The sequence below is a fragment of the Oncorhynchus tshawytscha genome, unplaced genomic scaffold, assembly GCF_018296145.1.
Source record: "Oncorhynchus tshawytscha isolate Ot180627B unplaced genomic scaffold, Otsh_v2.0 Un_contig_3205_pilon_pilon, whole genome shotgun sequence".
Lineage (NCBI taxonomy): Eukaryota > Metazoa > Chordata > Actinopteri > Salmoniformes > Salmonidae > Oncorhynchus > Oncorhynchus tshawytscha.
The window spans coordinates 81,997-102,500 of NW_024609524.1; the positions used below are offsets into that span (position 1 = coordinate 81,997).

The 20,504-nt window shown below is 41.9% G+C and overlaps 1 protein-coding gene across 1 annotated transcript in view; it reads right to left on the reverse strand.

Annotated features, from left to right (window-relative positions):
• Positions 1–20,504, reverse strand: part of si:dkeyp-9d4.3 (caskin-1) — a 102,840-nt gene that overhangs the window by 62,008 nt on the left and 20,328 nt on the right. Inside the window, exons 2-5 of the mRNA XM_042315711.1 lie at positions 11,561–11,612; positions 5,635–5,732; positions 5,186–5,331; positions 2,806–2,901 (exon numbers count right to left, since the gene is read on the reverse strand). Coding sequence (XP_042171645.1) covers positions 2,806–2,901; positions 5,186–5,331; positions 5,635–5,732; positions 11,561–11,612 — 392 coding nt within the window. The remainder of the gene's footprint in view (positions 1–2,805; positions 2,902–5,185; positions 5,332–5,634; positions 5,733–11,560; positions 11,613–20,504) is intronic.

The following is a 20,504-nucleotide window of genomic DNA, read 5'->3' on the forward strand; positions in this document are numbered from 1 at the left end:
ACATTATACACACATTACTACTGAGACGCCACCTATACACATTATACACACATTACTACTGAGACACCACCTGTACACATTATACACACATTACTACTGAGACACCACCTGTACACATTATACACACATTACTACTGAGGAGACACCACCTATACACATTATACACACATTACTACTGAGACACCACCTATACACATTATACACACATTACTACTGAGACGCCACCTATACACATTATACACACATTACTACTGAGACACCACCTGTACACATTATACACACATTACTACTGAGACACCACCTGTACACATTATACACACACTACTAATGAGACACCACCTGTACACATTATACACACATTACTACTGAGGAGACACCACCTGTACACATTATACACACATTAATACTGAGGAGACACACCACCATTATACACATTATACCACCTGTACACATTACATTACTGAGGAGACACCACCTGTACCTATACACATTATACACACATTACTACTGAGACACCACCTGTACACATTATACACACATTACTACTGAGACACCACCTGTACACATTATACACACATTACTACTGAGACACCACCTGTACACATTATACACACATTACTACTGAGACACCAGACATTATACACACATTACTACTGAGACACCACCTGTACACATTATACACACATTACTACTGAGGAGACACCACCTGTACACATTATACACACATTACTACTGAGACACCACCTGTACACATTATACACACATTACTACTGAGACACCACCTATACACATTATACACACATTACTACTGAGGAGACACCACCTGTACACATTATACACACATTACTACTGAGACACCACCTATACACATTATACACACATTACTACTGAGACACCACCTGTACACATTATACACACATTACTACTGAGGAGACACCACCTGTACACATTATACACACATTAATACTGAGGAGACACCACCTATACACATTATACACACATTACTACTGAGACACCACCTGTACACATTATACACACATTATTACTGAGGAGACACCACCTATACACATTATACACACATTACTACTGAGACACCACCTGTACACATTATACACACATTATTACTGAGGAGACACCACCTGTACACATTATACACACATTACTACTGAGGAGACACCACCTGTACACATTATACACACATTACTACTGAGGAGACACCACCTGTACACATTATACACACATTACTACTGAGGAGACACCACCTATACACATTATACACACATTACTACTGAGACACCACCTGTACACATTATACACACATTACTACTGAGACACCACCTGTACACATTATACACACATTACTACTGAGGAGACACCACCTGTACACATTATACACACATTACTACTGAGGAGAGACACCACCTGTACACATTATACACATTACTACTGAGACACCACCTGTACACATTATACACACATTACTACTGAGACACCACCTGTACACATTATACACACATTACTACTGAGACACCACCTGTACACATTATACACACATTACTACTGAGGAGACACCACCTGTACACATTATACACATTACTACTGAGACACCACCTGTACACATTATACACACATTACTACTGAGACACCACCTATACACATTATACACACATTACTACTGAGGAGACACCACCTGTACACATTATACACACATTACTACTGAGGAGACACCACCTATACACATTATACCTGTACACATTATACACATTGAGGAGACACCACCTGTACACATTATACACACATTACTACTGAGGAGACACCACCTGTACACATTATACACACATTACTACTGAGGAGACACCACCTGTACACATTATACACACATTACTACTGAGACACCACCTGTACACATTATACACACATTACTACTGAGGAGACACCACCTGTACACATTATACACACATTACTACTGAGACACCACCTGTACACATTATACACACATTACTACTGAGACACCACCTGTACACATTATACACACATTACTACTGAGACACCACCTGTACACATTATACACACATTACTACTGAGGAGACACCACCTATACACATTATACACACATTACTACTGAGGAGACACCACCTGTACACATTATACACACATTACTACTGAGACACCACCTGTACACATTATACACACATTACTACTGAGGAGACACCACCTATACACATTATACACACATTACTACTGAGACACCACCTGTACACATTATACACACATTACTACTGAGGAGACACCACCTGTACACATTATACACACATTACTACTGAGACACCACCTGTACACATTATACACACATTACTACTGAGACACCACCTGTACATTACATTATACACACATTACTACTGACATTACACTACCTGAGACACATTATACATTATACATTACTACTGAGGAGACACCACCTATACACATTATACACACATTACTACTGAGGAGACACCACCTATACACATTATACACACATTACTACTGAGGAGACACCACCTGTACACATTATACACACATTACTACTGAGACACCACCTGTACACATTACTGAGACACCACCACACATTACACACTACTGAGGAGACACCACCTGTACACATTATAAATAACACACACACAGAAACATAGGGAGACAGAGGGATATGTGTGTGTGTGTGTGTGTGTGTGTGTGTGTGTGTGTGTGTGTGTGTGTGTGTGTGTGTGTGTGTGTGCGCGCGCGTGTGCGTGCGTGTGTGTGTGTGCGTGTATGTGTGTGACTCACCCCCACTCGTCCAAATTCACAGGCCAGGTCCAGAGGAGTCTTACCGGCCGTGTCGGAGATACACGGATTAGACTGGTGCTGCAGCAACATCTCAGACTGAACACAGAGAGACAGAGAGATACACAGGGTTAGACTGGTGCTGCAGCAACATCTCAGACTGAACACAGAGAGACAGAGAGATACACGGGGTTAGACTGGTGCTGCAGCAACATCTCAGACTGAACACAGAGAGACAGAGAGATACACAGGGTTAGACTGGGGCAACATCTCAGACTGAACACAGAGAGACAGAGAGATACACAGGGTTAGACTGCAGCAACATCTCAGACTGAACACAGACAGAGAGAGAGCTGCAGCAACATCTCAGACTGAACACAGAGAGACAGAGAGATACACAGGGTTAGACTGGGGCAACATCTCAGACTGAACACAGAGAGACAGAGAGATACACAGGGTTAGACTGGGGCAACATCTCAGACTGAACACAGAGAGACAGAGAGATACACAGGGTTAGACTGGGGCAACATCTCAGACTGAACACAGAGAGACAGAGAGATACACAGGGTTAGACTGGGGCAATTAAATATAATTAAGGGATAATCAACGATTATTATTATAGGGATAATAATTGTGTCTGTCATAGTTGAAGTGGACCTATGATGAAAATTACAGGCCTCTCTCATCTTTTTAAGTGGGAGAACTTGCACAATTGGTGGCTGACTAAATACTTTTTTGCCCCACTGTGTATATATATAACTCACAGTAGAGAAGAACAGGACAATAGGTTGGGGTTAGTGTATATATATATATATATATAACTCACAGTAGAGAAGAACAGGACAATAGGTTGGGGTTAGTGTGTATATATATATATATATAACTCACAGTAGAGAAGAACAGGACAATAGGTTGGGGTTAGTGTGTATATATTTATATATATATAACTCACAGTAGAGAAGAACAGGACAATAGGTTGGGGTTAGTGTGTATATATATATATATATAACTCACAGTAGAGAAGAACAGGACAATAGGTTGGGGTTAGTGTGTATATATATATATATAACTCACAGTAGAGAAGAACAGGACAATAGGTTGGGGTTAGTGTATATATATATATATATAACTCACAGTAGAGAAGAACAGGACAATAGGTTGGGGTTAGTGTATATATATATATATATAACTCACAGTAGAGAAGAACAGGACAATAGGTTGGGGTTAGTGTATATATATATATATATAACTCACAGTAGAGAAGAACTGGACAATAGGTTGGGGTTAGTGTGTATATATATATATATATATAACTCACAGTAGAGAAGAACAGGACAATAGGTTGGGGTTAGTGTATATATATATATATATATATATAACTCACAGTAGAGAAGAACTGGACAATAGGTTGGGGTTAGTGTATATAGTATATATAGTGTAGCTACAGTAGTTTATTAGATAGTTACAGTAGTTTATTAGATAGCTACAGTAGTTTATTAGATAGTTACAGTAGTTTATTAGATAGCTACAGTAGTTTATTAGATAGTTACAGTAGTTTATTAGATAGTTACAGTAGTTTATTAGATAACTACAGTAGTTTATTAGATAGCTACAGTAGTTTATTAGATAACTACAGTAGTTTATTAGATAGCTACAGTAGTTTATTAGATAGCTACAGTAGTTTATTAGATAGCTACAGTAGTTTATTAGATAGTTACAGTAGTTTATTAGATAGTTACAGTAGTTTATTAGATAGTTACAGTAGTTTATTAGATAGTTACAGTAGTTTATTAGATAGTTACAGTAGTTTATTAGATAGTTACAGTAGTTTATTAGATAGTTACAGTAGTTTATTAGATAACTACAGTAGTTTATTAGATAACTACAGTAGTTTATTAGATAACTACAGTAGTTTACTAGATACCTACAGTAGTTTATTAGATAACTACAGTAGTTTACTAGTTGCCATGATAACTGAACCATCAGTCCTAGCTTGCTTTTATGAAAATCGAATTCAACAACGCCAATAATGTTTTCAATTGGACTTTTGTTTTCAAAAGCAGCTCTAGCATAGAACATGTGATAACGAACAGTCTGAATTCTACCGTTGTCACGAGTCCGACCGAGGGTGGCTTCCCTTCCCGGTCGGGTGGCGCTCGGCGGTCGGTCGTCACCGGCCTATTAGCTGCCACTGATTGTCTTTCCTCCCCCTCCTTGTATGTTTATTGGTAGCACCTGTTTGTGATGATTAGTTGGGCTTCTTTAGACAGCCTGTTTGTTGTGCGGGATTAATCATTGTAACCTTCGGCTCTGTAGTAGAGGAACGTGTTAGTTTGTGTTTGTGTGTCGATGTGTGTGTGTATCGCCGTGTGTATGGCGTTACCCCGTCGTAATGTCCGTGCTGTGCTGATAGGTGCAGTGGGATCTGGCCCTCGTCTGATTGAATGTTGACTGATGATCCCGCCTTCAGGAGCATTTTCATTGGCTCAGTCTTCCCCTGCCACGCCGCGTAGTGCAGTGGACGCATACCTACGGCAACCACAGAGGAACAAACAGAATCAGACTACGACCCACAACACATCAGAGGAACACACAGAATATACGACCCACAACACACCATAGGTACACACAGAATCAGACTACGACCCACAACACATCAGAGGAACACACAGAATCAGACTACGACCCACAACACACCAGAGAGAAGATGGAGAGAGAGAGAGAGAGAGAGAGTGTGTGTGTGTGTGTGTGTGTGTGTGTGTGTGTGTGTGTGTGTGTGTGTGTGTGTGTGTGTGTGTGTGTGTGTGTGTGTGTGTGTGAAGGGAGTGTTACCGTTCTGGTCCTTAATGTCCACTGTGGCCTGAGCCTCCAACAGCAGAGAGATCAGCTCCTTGTTGCCGCTCAGAGCAGCATGGTGCAGAGGAGACAACCTACACACACACACACACACACACACACACACACACACACACACACACACACACACACACACACACACACACACAGCACACACACACACACACACACACACACATAGTGGGTCTGTAACCATAGTGATTAAATCTATAGTTCTAGGGGGTCTGTAACCATAGTGATTAAATCTATAGTTCTAGGGGGTCTGTAACCATAGTGATTAAATCTATAGTTCTAGGGGGTCTGTAGCCATAGTGATTAAATCTATAGTACTAGTGGGTCTGTAACCGTAGTGATTAAACCTATAGTTCTAGTGGGTCTGAAACCATAGTGATTAAACCTATAGTTATAGGGGGTCTGTAACCATAGTGATCAAACCTATAGTTCTAGTGGGTCTGTGACCATAGTGATTAAACCTATAGTTCTAGTGGGTCTGTAACCATAGTGATTAAATCTATAGTTCTAGTGGGTCTGTAACCATAGTGATTAAATCTATAGTTCTAGGGGGTCTGTATCCATTAATCCACCATCCCTCATATCTTTACTGTGTAACTTCATCCCTTCTCACTGTGTGTGTGTGTGTGTGTGTGTGGGGGGGGTTGACCTAGATCCCATAATAAGACACCTCTTCCCTGGAGCCTCTAACCCTTTCTCTATCTCTTCATCTATCCCTATCGCTCTATCCTCCTCTTCGTCCCTCTCTCTCTCCTTTTCTCTCTCTCTTTTTCTCTCACTTTCTCTCCTTTTCTCTCTCTCTCTCCTTTTCTCTCTCTCTCTCCTTTTCTCTCTCTCTCTCTCCTTTTCTCTCTCTCTCTCCTTTTCTCTCTCTCTCTCCTTTTCTCTCTCTCTCTCCTTTCTCTCTCTCTCTCTCCTTTTCTCTCTCTCTCTCCTTTTCTCTCTCTCTCTCTCTCCTTTTCTCTCTCTCTCTCTCCTTTTCTCTCTCTCTCTCTCCTTTTCTCTCTCTCTCTCTCCTTTTCTCTCTCTCTCTCTCTCCTTTTCTCTCTCTCTCTCTCTCTCCTTTTCTCTCACTCTCTCTCTCTCTCTCTCCTTTTCTCTCTCTCTCTCCTTTTCTCTCACTCTCTCTCTCTCCTTTTCTCTCACTCTCTCTCTCTCTCTCCTTTTCTCTCTCTCTCTCTCCTTTTCTCTCTCTCTCTCTCTCCTTTTCTCTCTCACTCTCTCTCCTTTTCTCTCTCTCTCTCCTTTTCCCTCTCTCTCTCTCTCTCCTTTTCTCTCTCTCTCTCTCTCTCCTTTTCACTCACTCTCTCCTTTTCTCTCACTCTCTCTCCTTTTTCTCTCTCTCTCTCTCTCTCTCTCTCTTTTCTCTCTCTCTCCTTTTCTCTCACTCTCTCTCTCTCCTTTTCTCTCACTCTCTCTCTCTCTCCTTTTCTCTCTCTCTCTCTCTCTCTCTCCTTTTCTCTCTCTCTCTCTCCTTTTCTCTCTCTCTCTCTCCTTTTCTCTCTCTCTCTCTCTCCTTTCTCTCTCTCTCTCTCCTCTCTCTCTCTCTCTCCTTTTCTCTCTCTCTCTCTCTCCTTTTCTCTCACACTCTCTCTCCTTTTCTCTCACTCTCTCTCCTTTTCTCTCACTTTCTCTCCTTTTCTCTCTCTCTCTCTCCTTTCTCTCTCTCTCTCTCCTTTTCTCTCTCTCTCTCTCTCCTTTTCTCTCTCTCTCTCTCTTTTCTCTCTATTTCTCTCCTTTTTCTCTCTCTCTCTCTCTCCTTTTCTCTCTCTCTCTCTCTCCTTTTCTCTCTCTCTCTCTCTCCTTTCTCTCTCTCTCTCTCCTTTTCTCTCACTCTCTCTCCTTTTCTCTCTCTCTCTCTCCTTTTCTCTCTCTCTCTCTCTTTTTCTCTCTCTCTCTCTCTCCTTTTCTCTCTCTCTCTCTCCTTTTCTCTCACTCTCTCTCCTTTTCTCTCACTCTCTCCTTTTCTCTCTCTCTCTCTCTCTCTCTCTCCTTTTCTCTCTCTCTCTCTAATTTCTCTCCCTGTTTCTCTGTTTCTCTCTCATTGATGTTGAAGTATATGTATATATACACTGCTCAAAAAAATAAAGGGAACACTAAAATAACACATCCTAGATCTGAATGAATGAAATATTCTTATTAAATACTTTTTTCTTTACATAGTTGAATGTGCTGACAACAAAATCACACAAAAATGATCAATGGAAATCAAATTTATCAACCCATGGAGGTCTGGATTTGGAGTCACACTTAAAATTAAAGTGGAAAACCACACTACAGTCTGATCAAACTTTGATGTAATGTCCTTAAAACAAGTCAAAATGAGGCTCAGTAGTGTGTGTGGCCTCCACGTGCCTGTATGACCTCCCTACAACGCCTGGGCATGCTCCTGATGAGATGGCGGACGGTCTCCTGAGGGATCTCCTCCCAGACCTGGACTAAAGCATCCGCCAACTCCTGGACAGTCTGTGGTGCAACGTGGTGTTGGTGGATGGAGCGAGACATGATGTCCCAGATGTGCTCAATTGGATTCAGGTCTGGGGAACGGGCGGGCCAGTCCATAGCATCAATGCCTTCCTCTTGCAGGAACTGCTGACACACTCCAGCCACATGAGGTCTAGCATTGTCTTGCATTAGGAGGAACCCAAGGCCAACCGCACCAGCATATGGTCTCACAAGGGGTCTGAGGATCTCATCCCGGTACCTAATGGCAGTCAGGCTACCTCTGGCGAGCACATGGAGGGCTGTGCGGCCCCCCAAAGAAATTCCACCCCACACCATGACTGACCCACCGCCAAACCGGTCATACTGGAGGATGTTGCAGGCAGCAGAACGTTCTCCACGGCGTCTCCAGACTCTGTCACGTCTGTCACATGTGCTCAGTGTGAACCTGCTTCCATCTGTGAAGAGCACAGGGCGCCAGTGGCAAATATGCCAATCTTCGTGTTCTTTGGCAAATGCCAAACATCCTGCACGGTGTTGGGCTGTAAAAACAACCCCCACCTGTGGACGTCGGGTCCTCATACCACCCTCATGGAGTCTGTTTCTGACCGTTTGAGCAGACACATGCACATTTGTGGACTGCTGGAGGTCATTTTTCAGGGCTCTGGCAGTGCTCCCCCTGCTCCTCCTTGCACAAAGGCGGAGGTAGTGGTCCTGCTGCTGGGTTGTTGCCCTCCTACGCCCTCCTCCACAGATGAGCTGCACTACCTGAGCCACTTGTGTGGGTTGTAGACTCCGTCTCATGCTACCACTAGAGTGAAAGCACCGCCAGCATTCAAAAGTGACCAAAACATCAGCCAGGAAGCATAGGAACTGATAAGTGGTCTGTGGTCACCACCTGCAGAACCACTCCTTTATTGGGGGTGTCTTGCTAATTGCCTATAATTTCCACCTGTTGTCTATTTCATTTGCACAACAGCATGTGAAATGTATTGTCAATCAGTGTTGCTTCCTAAGTGGACAGTTTGATTTCACAGAAGTGTGATTGACTTGGAGTTACATTGTGTTGTTTATGTGTTCCCTTTATTTTTTTGAGCAGTGTATATATGGTAAATATATATAGGTAAAGGTATAGGTTCTTAAAATGAACCAGCAGGAAAACTCTGTATATAGACTGTGTTTATAGACTGTGTTAGACTGTGTGTATAGACTGTGTTTATAGGCTGTGTTTATAGACTGGGTTTATAGACTGTGTTGATAGACTGTGTGTATGGACTGTCTGTATAGGCTGGGTTTATAGACTGTGTGTATAGACTGGGTTTATAGTCTGTGTTTATAGACTGTGTGTATAGACTGTGTTTATAGACTGTGTGTATAGACTGTCTTTATAGACTGAGTTTATAGACTGTGTGTATAGACTGTTTTTATAGACTGGGTTTATAGACTGTGTTTATACACTGTGTATAGACTGTCTTTACAGACTGTGTGTATAGACTGTGTGTGTAGACTGTGTTTATAGACTGTCTTTATAGACTGGGTTTATAGACTGTGTTTATACACTGTGTATAGACTGTCTTTATAGACTGGGTTTATAGACTGTCTTTATATGCTGGGTTTATAGACTGTGTTTATAGACTGTGTGTATAGACTGTCTTTATAGACTGGGTTTATAGTCTGTGTTTATAGACTGTGTGTATAGACTGTGTTTATAGACTGTGTGTATAGACTGTGTTTATAGACTGTCTTTATAGACTGGGTTTATAGACTGTGTATATAGACTGTGTTTATAGACGGTGTTTATAGACTGTGTAAAGACTGTGTTTATATACTGTGTTAGACTGTGTTTTAGACGGTGTACGGACTGTGATTATAGACAGTGAATAAACTGTGTATATACTGTGTATAGACTGGGTGTAGGACCCATAACTTCACCTAACAACAACATAGACCTACTGTAGGACCCATAACTTCACCTAACAACAACATAGACCTACTGTAGGACCCATAACTTCACCTAACAACAACATAGACCTACTGTAGGACCCATAACTTCACCTAACAACAACATAGACCTACTGTAGGACCCATAACTTCACCTAACAACAACATAGACCTACTGTAGGACCCATAACTTCACCTAACAACAACATAGACCTACTGTAGGACCCATAACTTCACCTAACAACAACATAGACCTACTGTAGCACCCATAACTTCACCTAACAACAACATAGACCTACTGTAGGACCCATAACTTCACCTAACAACAACATAGACCTACTGTAGGACCCATAACTTCACCTAACAACAACATAGACCTACTGTAGGACCCATAACTTCACCTAACAACAACATAGACCTACTGTAGGACCCATAACTTCAACTAACAATAACATGTGTATAGACTGTGATTATAGACGGTGTATAGACTGTGTGTGTAGACTGTGTGTATAGACAGTGTGTATAGACTGTGTATAGACTGTGTGTATAGACTGTGTGTATAGACTGTCTATAGGCTGTGTTTATAGACTGTTTACGTAGACTGTGTTTATAGAATGTGTATAGACTGTGTGTATAGATGGTGTGTATAGACTGTTCACATAGACTATGTGTAAAGACTGTGTATAAAATGTGTCTATAGACTGTTTACATAGACTGTGTTTATAGACGGTGTATAGACTGTGTTTATAGACTGTGTAGATTGTGTATAGTCTGTGTGTATAGACTGTGTTTATAGACTGTGTGTATAGTCTGTGTGTATAGACTGTGTTTATAGACTGTGTGTATAGACTGTCTATAGACTGTGTTTATAGACTGTGTGTAAAGATGGTGTGTATAGACTGTCTATAGACTTGGTTTATAGACTGTGTGTATAGTCTGTGTGTATAGACTGTCTATAGACTGTGTTTATAGACTGTGTGTATAGACTGTTTACATAGACTGTGTTTATAGACGGTGTATAGACTGTGTATATAGACTGTGTAGATTGTGTATAGTCTGTGTGTATAGACTGCGTTTATAGACTGTGTGTATAGACTGTCTATAGACTGTGTGTATAGACTGTGTGTATAGACTGTTTACATAGACTGTGTTTATAGACTGTGTGTAAAGATGGTGTGTATAGACTGTCTATAGACTTGGTTTATAGACTGTGTGTATAGTCTGTGTGTATAGACTGTGTTTATAGACTGTGTGTATAGACTGTCTATAGACTGTGTGTATAGACTGTGTGTATAGACTGTTTACATAGACTGTGTTTATAGACGGTGTATAGACTGTGTATATAGACTGTGTAGATTGTGTATAGTCTGTGTGTATAGACTGTGTTTATAGACTGTGTGTATAGACTGTCTATAGACTGTGTGCATAGACTGTGTATATACTGTGTGTATAGACCGTGTGTATAGACTGTGTGTATAGACTGTCTATAGACTGTGATGTCACTCACCCGTCTGTGTCCTGGAAGTTAACATTGACCCTCTTGGCTGTTCCCAGCAACTCTGAAACACACATAGATAGAGACATCAGTGTGTGTGGTACACTGGTTCACAGGAAAACGAGAATAAAGACTAAATCCAGCAGAATTAACACCCAGGAACACCCCCTGTCCTCCCCCTGTCCACCCCCTGTCCTCCCCCTGTCCACCCCCTGTCCTCCACCTGTCCTCCCCGCCCCCTGTCCTCCCCCTGTCCTCCCCTGTCCACCCCCTGTCCTCCCCTGTCCTCCACCTGTCCTCCACCTGTCCTCCCCTGTCCACCCCCTGTCCACCCCTGTCCTCCCCTGTCCTCCCCCTGTCCACCCCCTGTCCTCCCCTGTCCTCCCCTGTCCACCCCCTGTCCATTCCTGTCCACCCCCTGTCCTCCCCTGTCCACCCCCTGTCCTCCACCTGTCCTCCCCTGTCCACCCCCTGTCCTCCCCCTGTCCTCCCCTGTCCACCCCCTGTCCTCCCCCTGTCCACCCCCTGTCCTCCCCCATGTCCACCCCCTGTCCACCCCTGTTCTCCCCTGTCCACCCCCTGTCCTCCCAGGAACACCCCTGTCCACCCAGGAACACCCCCTGTCCACTCAGGAACACCCCCTGTCCACTCAGGAACACCCCTGTCCTCCCCTGTCCACCCCATGTCCTCCCCTGTCCACCCCCTGTCCTCCCCTGTCCTCCCCTGTCGAACCCCTGTTCTCCCCTGTCCTCCCCCTGTCCACCCCTGTCCTCCCCCTGTCCACCCCTGTCCACCCCCAGTCCACCCAGGAACACCCCCTGTCCACCCAGGAACACCCTCTGTCCACCAAGGAACACCCCCTGTCCTCTCCCTGTGCACCCAGGAACACCCCTGTCCAATCAGGAACACCCCCTGTCCCCCCTGTCCTCCCCCTGTCCACCCAGGAACACCCCTGTCCACCCAGGAACACCCCCTGTCCCCCCCTGTCCAATCAGGAACACACCCTGTCCACCCAGGAACACCCCTGTCCTCCCCTGTCCACCCAGGAACACCCCTGTCCACTCAGGTCCACCCCTGTCCACCCAGGAACACCCCTGTCTCTCCCCCTGTACATACATACTGTATCACTGTCCCCTATCTACATACATACTGTATCACTGTCCCCTATCTACATACATGCTGTATCACTGTCCCCTATCTACATACATACTGTATCACTGTCCCCTATCTACATACATACTGTATCACTGTCCCCTATCTACATACATACTGTATCACTGTCCCCTATCTACATACATACTGTATCACTGTCCCCTATCTACATACATACTGTATCACTGTCCCCTATCTACATACATACTGTATCACTGTATCACTGTCCCCTATCTACATACATACTGTATCACTGTCCCCTATCTACATACATACTGTATCACTGTATCACTGTCCCCTATCTACATACATACTGTATCACTGTCCCCTATCTACATACATACTGTCCCCTATCTACATATCACTGTATCACTGTCCCCTATCTACATACATACTGTATCACAGACCCCTATCTACATACATACTGTATCACTGTCCCCTATCTACATACATACTGTATCACTGTCCCCTATCTACATACATACTGTATCACTGTATCACTGTCTCCTATCTACATACATACTGTATCACTGTCCCCTATCTACATACATACTGTATCACTGTATCACTGTCCCCTATCTACATACATACTGTATCACTGTATCACTGTCCCCTATCTACATACATACTGTATCACTGTCCCCTATCTACATACATACTGTATCACTGTATCACTGTCCCCTATCTACATACATACTGTATCACTGTCCCCTATCTACATACATACTGTATCACTGTCTCCTATCTACATACATACTGTATCACTGTCCCCTATCTACATACATACTGTATCACTGTCCCCTATCTACATACATACTGTATCACTGACCCCTATCTACATATATACTGTATCAATGTATCACTGTCTCCTATCTACACACATACTGTATCACTGTCCCCTATCTACATACATACTGTATCACTGTCCCCTATCTACATACATACTGTATCACTGTCCCCTATCTACATACATACTGTATCACTGTCCCCTATCTACATACATACTGTATCACTGTCCCCTATCTACATACATACTGTATCACTGTATCACTGTCCCCTATCTACATACATACTGTATCACTGTCCCCTATCTACATACATACTGTATCACTGTCCCCTATCTACATACATACTGTATCACTGTCCCCTATCTACATACATACTGTATCACTGTCCCCTATCTACATACATACTGTATCACTGTCCCCTATCTACATACATACTGTATCACTGTCCCCTATCTACATACATACTGTATCACTGTCCCCTATCTACATACATACTGTATCACTGTATCACTGTCCCCTATCTACATACATACTGTATCACTGTCCCCTATCTACATACATACTGTATCACTGTCCCCTATCTACATACATACTGTATCACTGTCCCCTATCATACATACATCACTACATACATATCATTGTCCCCTATCTACATATACATACTGTATCACTGTCCCCTATCTACATACATACTGTATCACTGTCCCCTATCTACATACATACTGTATCACTGTCCCCTATCTCATACATACATACTGTATCACTGTCCCCTATCTACATACATACTGTATCACTGTCCCCTATCTACATACATACTGTATCACTGTCCCCTATCTACATACATACTGTATCACTGTCCCCTATCTACACACATACTGTATCACTGTCCATATGTATCACTGTCCCCATACATACTGTATACTGTATCACTGTCCCCTATCTACATACATACTGTATCACTGTCCCCTATCTACATACATACTGTATCACTGTCCCCTATCTACATACATACTGTATCACTGTCCCCTATCTACATACATACTGTATCACTGTCCTATCTATCTACATACATACTGTATCACTGTCCCCTATCTACATACATACTGTATCACTGTCCCCTATCTACATACATACTGTATCACTGTCCCCTATCTACATACATACTGTATCACTGTCCCCTATCTACATACATACTGTATACTGTATCACATACATACTGTATCCCCTATCTACATACATACTGTATCACTGTCCCCTATCTACATACATACTGTATCACTGTCCCTATCTATCTACATACATACTGTATCACTGTCCCCTATCTACATACATACTGTATCACTGTATCACTGTCCCCTATCTACATACATACTGTATCACTGTCTCCTATCTACATACACACTGTATCACTGTATCACTGTCCCCTATCTACATACTGTATCACTGTCCCCTATCTACATACTGTATCACTGTCCCCTATCTACATACATACTGTATCACTGTCCCCTATCTACATACACACTGTATCACTGTCCCCTATCTACATACATACTGTATCACTGTATCACTGTCCCCTATCTACATACATACTGTATCACTGTCCCCTATCTACATACATACTGTATCACTGTATCACTGTCCCCTATCTACATACATACTGTATCACTGTCCCCTATCTACATACATACTGTATCACTGTCCCCTATCTACATACATACTGTATCACTGTCCCCTATCTACATACATACTGTATCACTGTCCCCTATCTACATACATACTGTATCACTGTCCCCTATCTACATACATACTGTATCACTGTATCACTGTCCCCTATCTACATACATACTGTATCACTGTCCCCTATCTACATACATACTGTATCACTGTCCCCTATCTACATACATACTGTATCACTGTATCACTGTCCCCTATCTACATACATACTGTATCACTGTCCCCTATCTACATACATACATACTGTATCACTGTCCCCTATCTACATACATACTGTATCACTGTCCCCTATCTACATACATACTGTATCACTGTCCCCTATCTACATACATACTGTATCACTGTCCCCTATCTACATACATACTGTATCACTGTCCCCTATCTACATACATACTGTATCACTGTATCACTGTCCCCTATCTACATACATACTGTATCACTGTCCCCTATCTACATACATACTGTATCACTGACCCCTATCTACATACATACTGTATAGCTGTCCCCTATCTACACACATACTGTATCACTGTCCCCTATCTACATACATACTGTATCACTGTATCACTGTCCCCTATCTACATACATACTGTATCACTGTATCACTGTCCCCTATCTACATACATACTGTATCACTGTCCCCTATCTACATACTTACTGTATCACTGTCCCCTATCTACATACATACTGTATCACTGTCCCCTATCTACATACATACTGTATCACTGTATCACTGTCCCCTATCTACATACATACTGTATCACTGTCCCTATCTACATACATACTGTATCACTGTCCCCTATCTACATACATACTGTATCACTGTCCCCTATCTACATACATACTGTATCACTGTCCCCTATCTACATACATACTGTATCACTGTCCCCTATCTACATACATACTGTATCACTGTCCCCTATCTACATACATACTGTATCACTGTCCCTATCTACATACATACTGTATCACTGTCCCCTATCTACATACATACTGTATCACTGTCCCCTATCTACATACATACTGTATCACTGTCCCCTATCTACATACATACTGTATCACTGTCCCCTATCTACATACATACTGTATCACTGTCCCCTATCTACATACATACTGTATCACTGTCCCCTATCTACATACATACTGTATCACTGTCCCCTATCTACATACATACTGTATCACTGTCCCCTATCTACATACACAATGTATCACTGTATCACTGTCCCCTATCTACATACATACTGTATCACTGTCCCCTATCTACATACATACTGTATCACTGTCCCCTATCTACATACATACTGTATCACTGTCCCCTATCTACATACATGCTGTATCACTGTCCCCTATCTACATACATACTGTATCACTGTCCCCTATCTACATACATACTGTATCACTGTATCACTGTCCCCTATCTACATACATACTGTATCACTGTCCCCTATCTACATACATACTGTATCACTGTATCACTGTCCCCTATCTACATACATACTGTATCACTGTCCCCTATCTACATACATACTGTATCACTGTCCCCTATCTACATACATACTGTATCACTGTATCACTGTCCCCTATCTACATACATACTGTATCACTGTCCCCTATCTACATACATACTGTATCACTGTATCACTGTCCCCTATCTACATACATACTGTATCACTGTCCCCTATCTACATACATACTGTATCACTGTATCACTGTATCACTATCTACATACATACTGTATACTGTATCACTGTCCCCTATCTACATACATACTGTATCACTGTCCCCTATCTACATACATACTGTATCACTGTCCCCTATCTACATACATACTGTATCACTGTCCCCTATCTACATACATACTGTATCACTGTCCCCTATCTACATACATACTGTATAGCTGTCCCCTATCTACATACATACTGTATCACTGACCCCTATCTACATACATACATACTGTATCACTGTCCCCTATCTACATAATACTGTATCACTGTCCCCTATCTACATACATACTGTGTCACTGTATCACTGTCCCAGATCTACATACATACTGTATCACTGTCCCCTATCTACATACATACTGTATCACTGTCCCCTATCTACATACATACTGTATCACTGTCCCCTATCTACACACATACTGTATCACTGTCCCCTATCTACATACATACTGTATCACTGTCCCCTATCTACATACATACTGTATCACTGTATCACTGTCCCCTATCTACATACATACTGTATCACTGTCCCCTATCTACATACACAATGTATCACTGTATCACTGTCCCCTATCTACATACATACTGTATCACTGTCCCCTATCTACATACATACTGTATCACTGTCCCCTATCTACATACATACTGTATCACTGTATCACTGTCCCCTATCTACATACATACTGTATCACTGTCCCCTATCTACATACATACTGTATCACTGTATCACTGTCCAATATCTACATATATACTGTATCACTGTATCACTGTCCCCTATCTACACACATACTGTATCACTGTCCCCTATCTACATACACACTGTATCACTGTCCCCTATCTACATACATACTGTATCACTGTCCCCTATCTACATACATACTGTATCACTGTCCCCTATCTACATACATACTGTATCACTGTCCCCTATCTACATACATACTGTATCACTGTCCCCTATCTACATACATACTGTATCACTGTCCCCTATCTACATACATACTGTATCACTGTCCCCTATCTACATACATACTGTGTCACTGTATCACTGTCCCAGATCTACATACATACTGTATCACTGTCCCCTATCTACATACATACTGTATAGCTGTCCCCTATCTACATACATACTGTATCACTGTCCCCTATCTACATACATACTGTATCACTGTCCCCTATCTACATACATACATACTGTATCACTGTCCCCTATCTACATAATACTGTATCACTGTCCCCTATCTACATACATACTGTATGACTGTATCACTGTCCCTATCTACATACATACTGTATCACTGTCCCCTATCTACATACATACTGTATCACTGTCCCCTATCTACATACATACTGTATCACTGTCCCCTATCTACATACATACTGTATACTGTATCACTGTCCCTATCTACATACATACATACTGTATCACTGTATCACTGTCCCCTATCTACATACATACTGTATCACTGTCCCCTATCTACATACATACTGTATCACTGTCCCCTATCTACATACATACTGTATCACTGTCCCCTATCTACATATCACTGTCCCCTATCTACATACATACTGTATCACTGTCCCCTATCTACATACATACTGTATCACTGTATCACTGTCCCCTATCTACATACATACTGTATCACTGTCCCCTATCTACATACATACTGTATCACTGTCCCCTATCTACATACATACTGTATCACTGTCCCCTATCTACATACATACTGTATCACTGACCCCTATCTACATACATACTGTATCACTGTCCCCTATCTACATACATACTGTATCACTGACCCCTATCTACATACATACTGTATCACTGTCCCCTATCTACATACATACTGTATCACTGTATCACTGACCCCTATCTACATACATACTGTATCACTGTCCCCTATCTGCATACATACTGTATCACTGTATCACTGTCCCCTATCTACATACATACTGTATCACTGTCCCCTATCTACATACATACTGTATCACTGTCCCCTATCTACATACATACTGTATCACTGTCCCCTATCTACATACATACTGTATCACTGTATCACTGTCCCCTATCTACATACATACTGTATCACTGTCCCCTATCTACATACATACTGTATCACTGTCCCCTATCTACATACATACTGTATCACTGTCCCCTATCTACATACATACTGTATCACTGTATCACTGTCCCAGATCTACATACATACTGTATCACTGTCCCCTATCTACATACATACTGTATCACTGTCCCCTATCTACATACATACTGTATCACTGTCCCCTATCTACATACATACTGTATCACTGTCCCCTATCTACATACATACTGTATCACTGTCCCCTATCTACATACATACTGTATCACTGTATCACTGTCCCCTATCTACTACATACTGTATCACTGTCCCCTATCTACATACATACATACTGTATCACTGTCCCCTATCTACATACATACTGTATCACTGTCCCCTATCTACATACATACTGTATCACTGTCCCCTATCTACATACATACTGTATCACTGTCCCCTATCTACATACATACTGTATCACTGTATCACTGTCCTGTCCCCTATCTACATACATACTGTATCACTGTCCCCTATCTATCTACATATATCATACTGTATCACTGTCCCCTATCTACATACATACTGTATCACTGTATCACTGTCCCCTATCTACATACATACTGTATCACTGTCCCCTATCTACATACATACTGTATCACTGTCCCCTATCTACATACATACTGTATCACTGTCCCCTATCTACATACATACTGTATCACTGTCCCCTATCTACATACATACTGTATCACTGTATCACTGTCCCCTATCTACATACATACTGTATCACTGTCCCCTATCTACATACATACTGTATCACTGTCCCCTATCTACATACATACTGTATCACTGTCCCCTATCTACATACATACTGTATCACTGTATCACTGTCCCCTATCTACATACATACTGTATCACTGTCCCCTATCTACATACATACATACTGTATCACTGTCCCCTATCTACATACATACTGTATCACTGTCCCCTATCTACATACATACTGTATCACTGTCCCCTATCTATCATACTGTCACCCCTATCTACATACATACTGTATCACTGTCCCCTATCTACATACATACTGTATCACTGTCCCCTATCTACATACATACTGTATACTGTATCACTGTCCCCTATCTACATACATACTGTATCACTGTCCCCTATCTACATACATACTGTATCACTGTATCACTGTCCCCTATCTACATACATACTGTATCACTGTCCCCTATCTACATACATACTGTATCACTGTCCCCTATCTACATACATACTGTATCACTGTCCCCTATCTACATACATACTGTATCACTGTCCCCTATCTACATACATACTGTATCACTGTCCCCTATCTACATACATACTGTATCACTGTCCCCTATCTACATACATACTGTATCACTGTATCACTGTCCAATATCTACATATATACTGTATCACTGTATCACTGTCCCCTATCTACATACATACTGTATCACTGTCC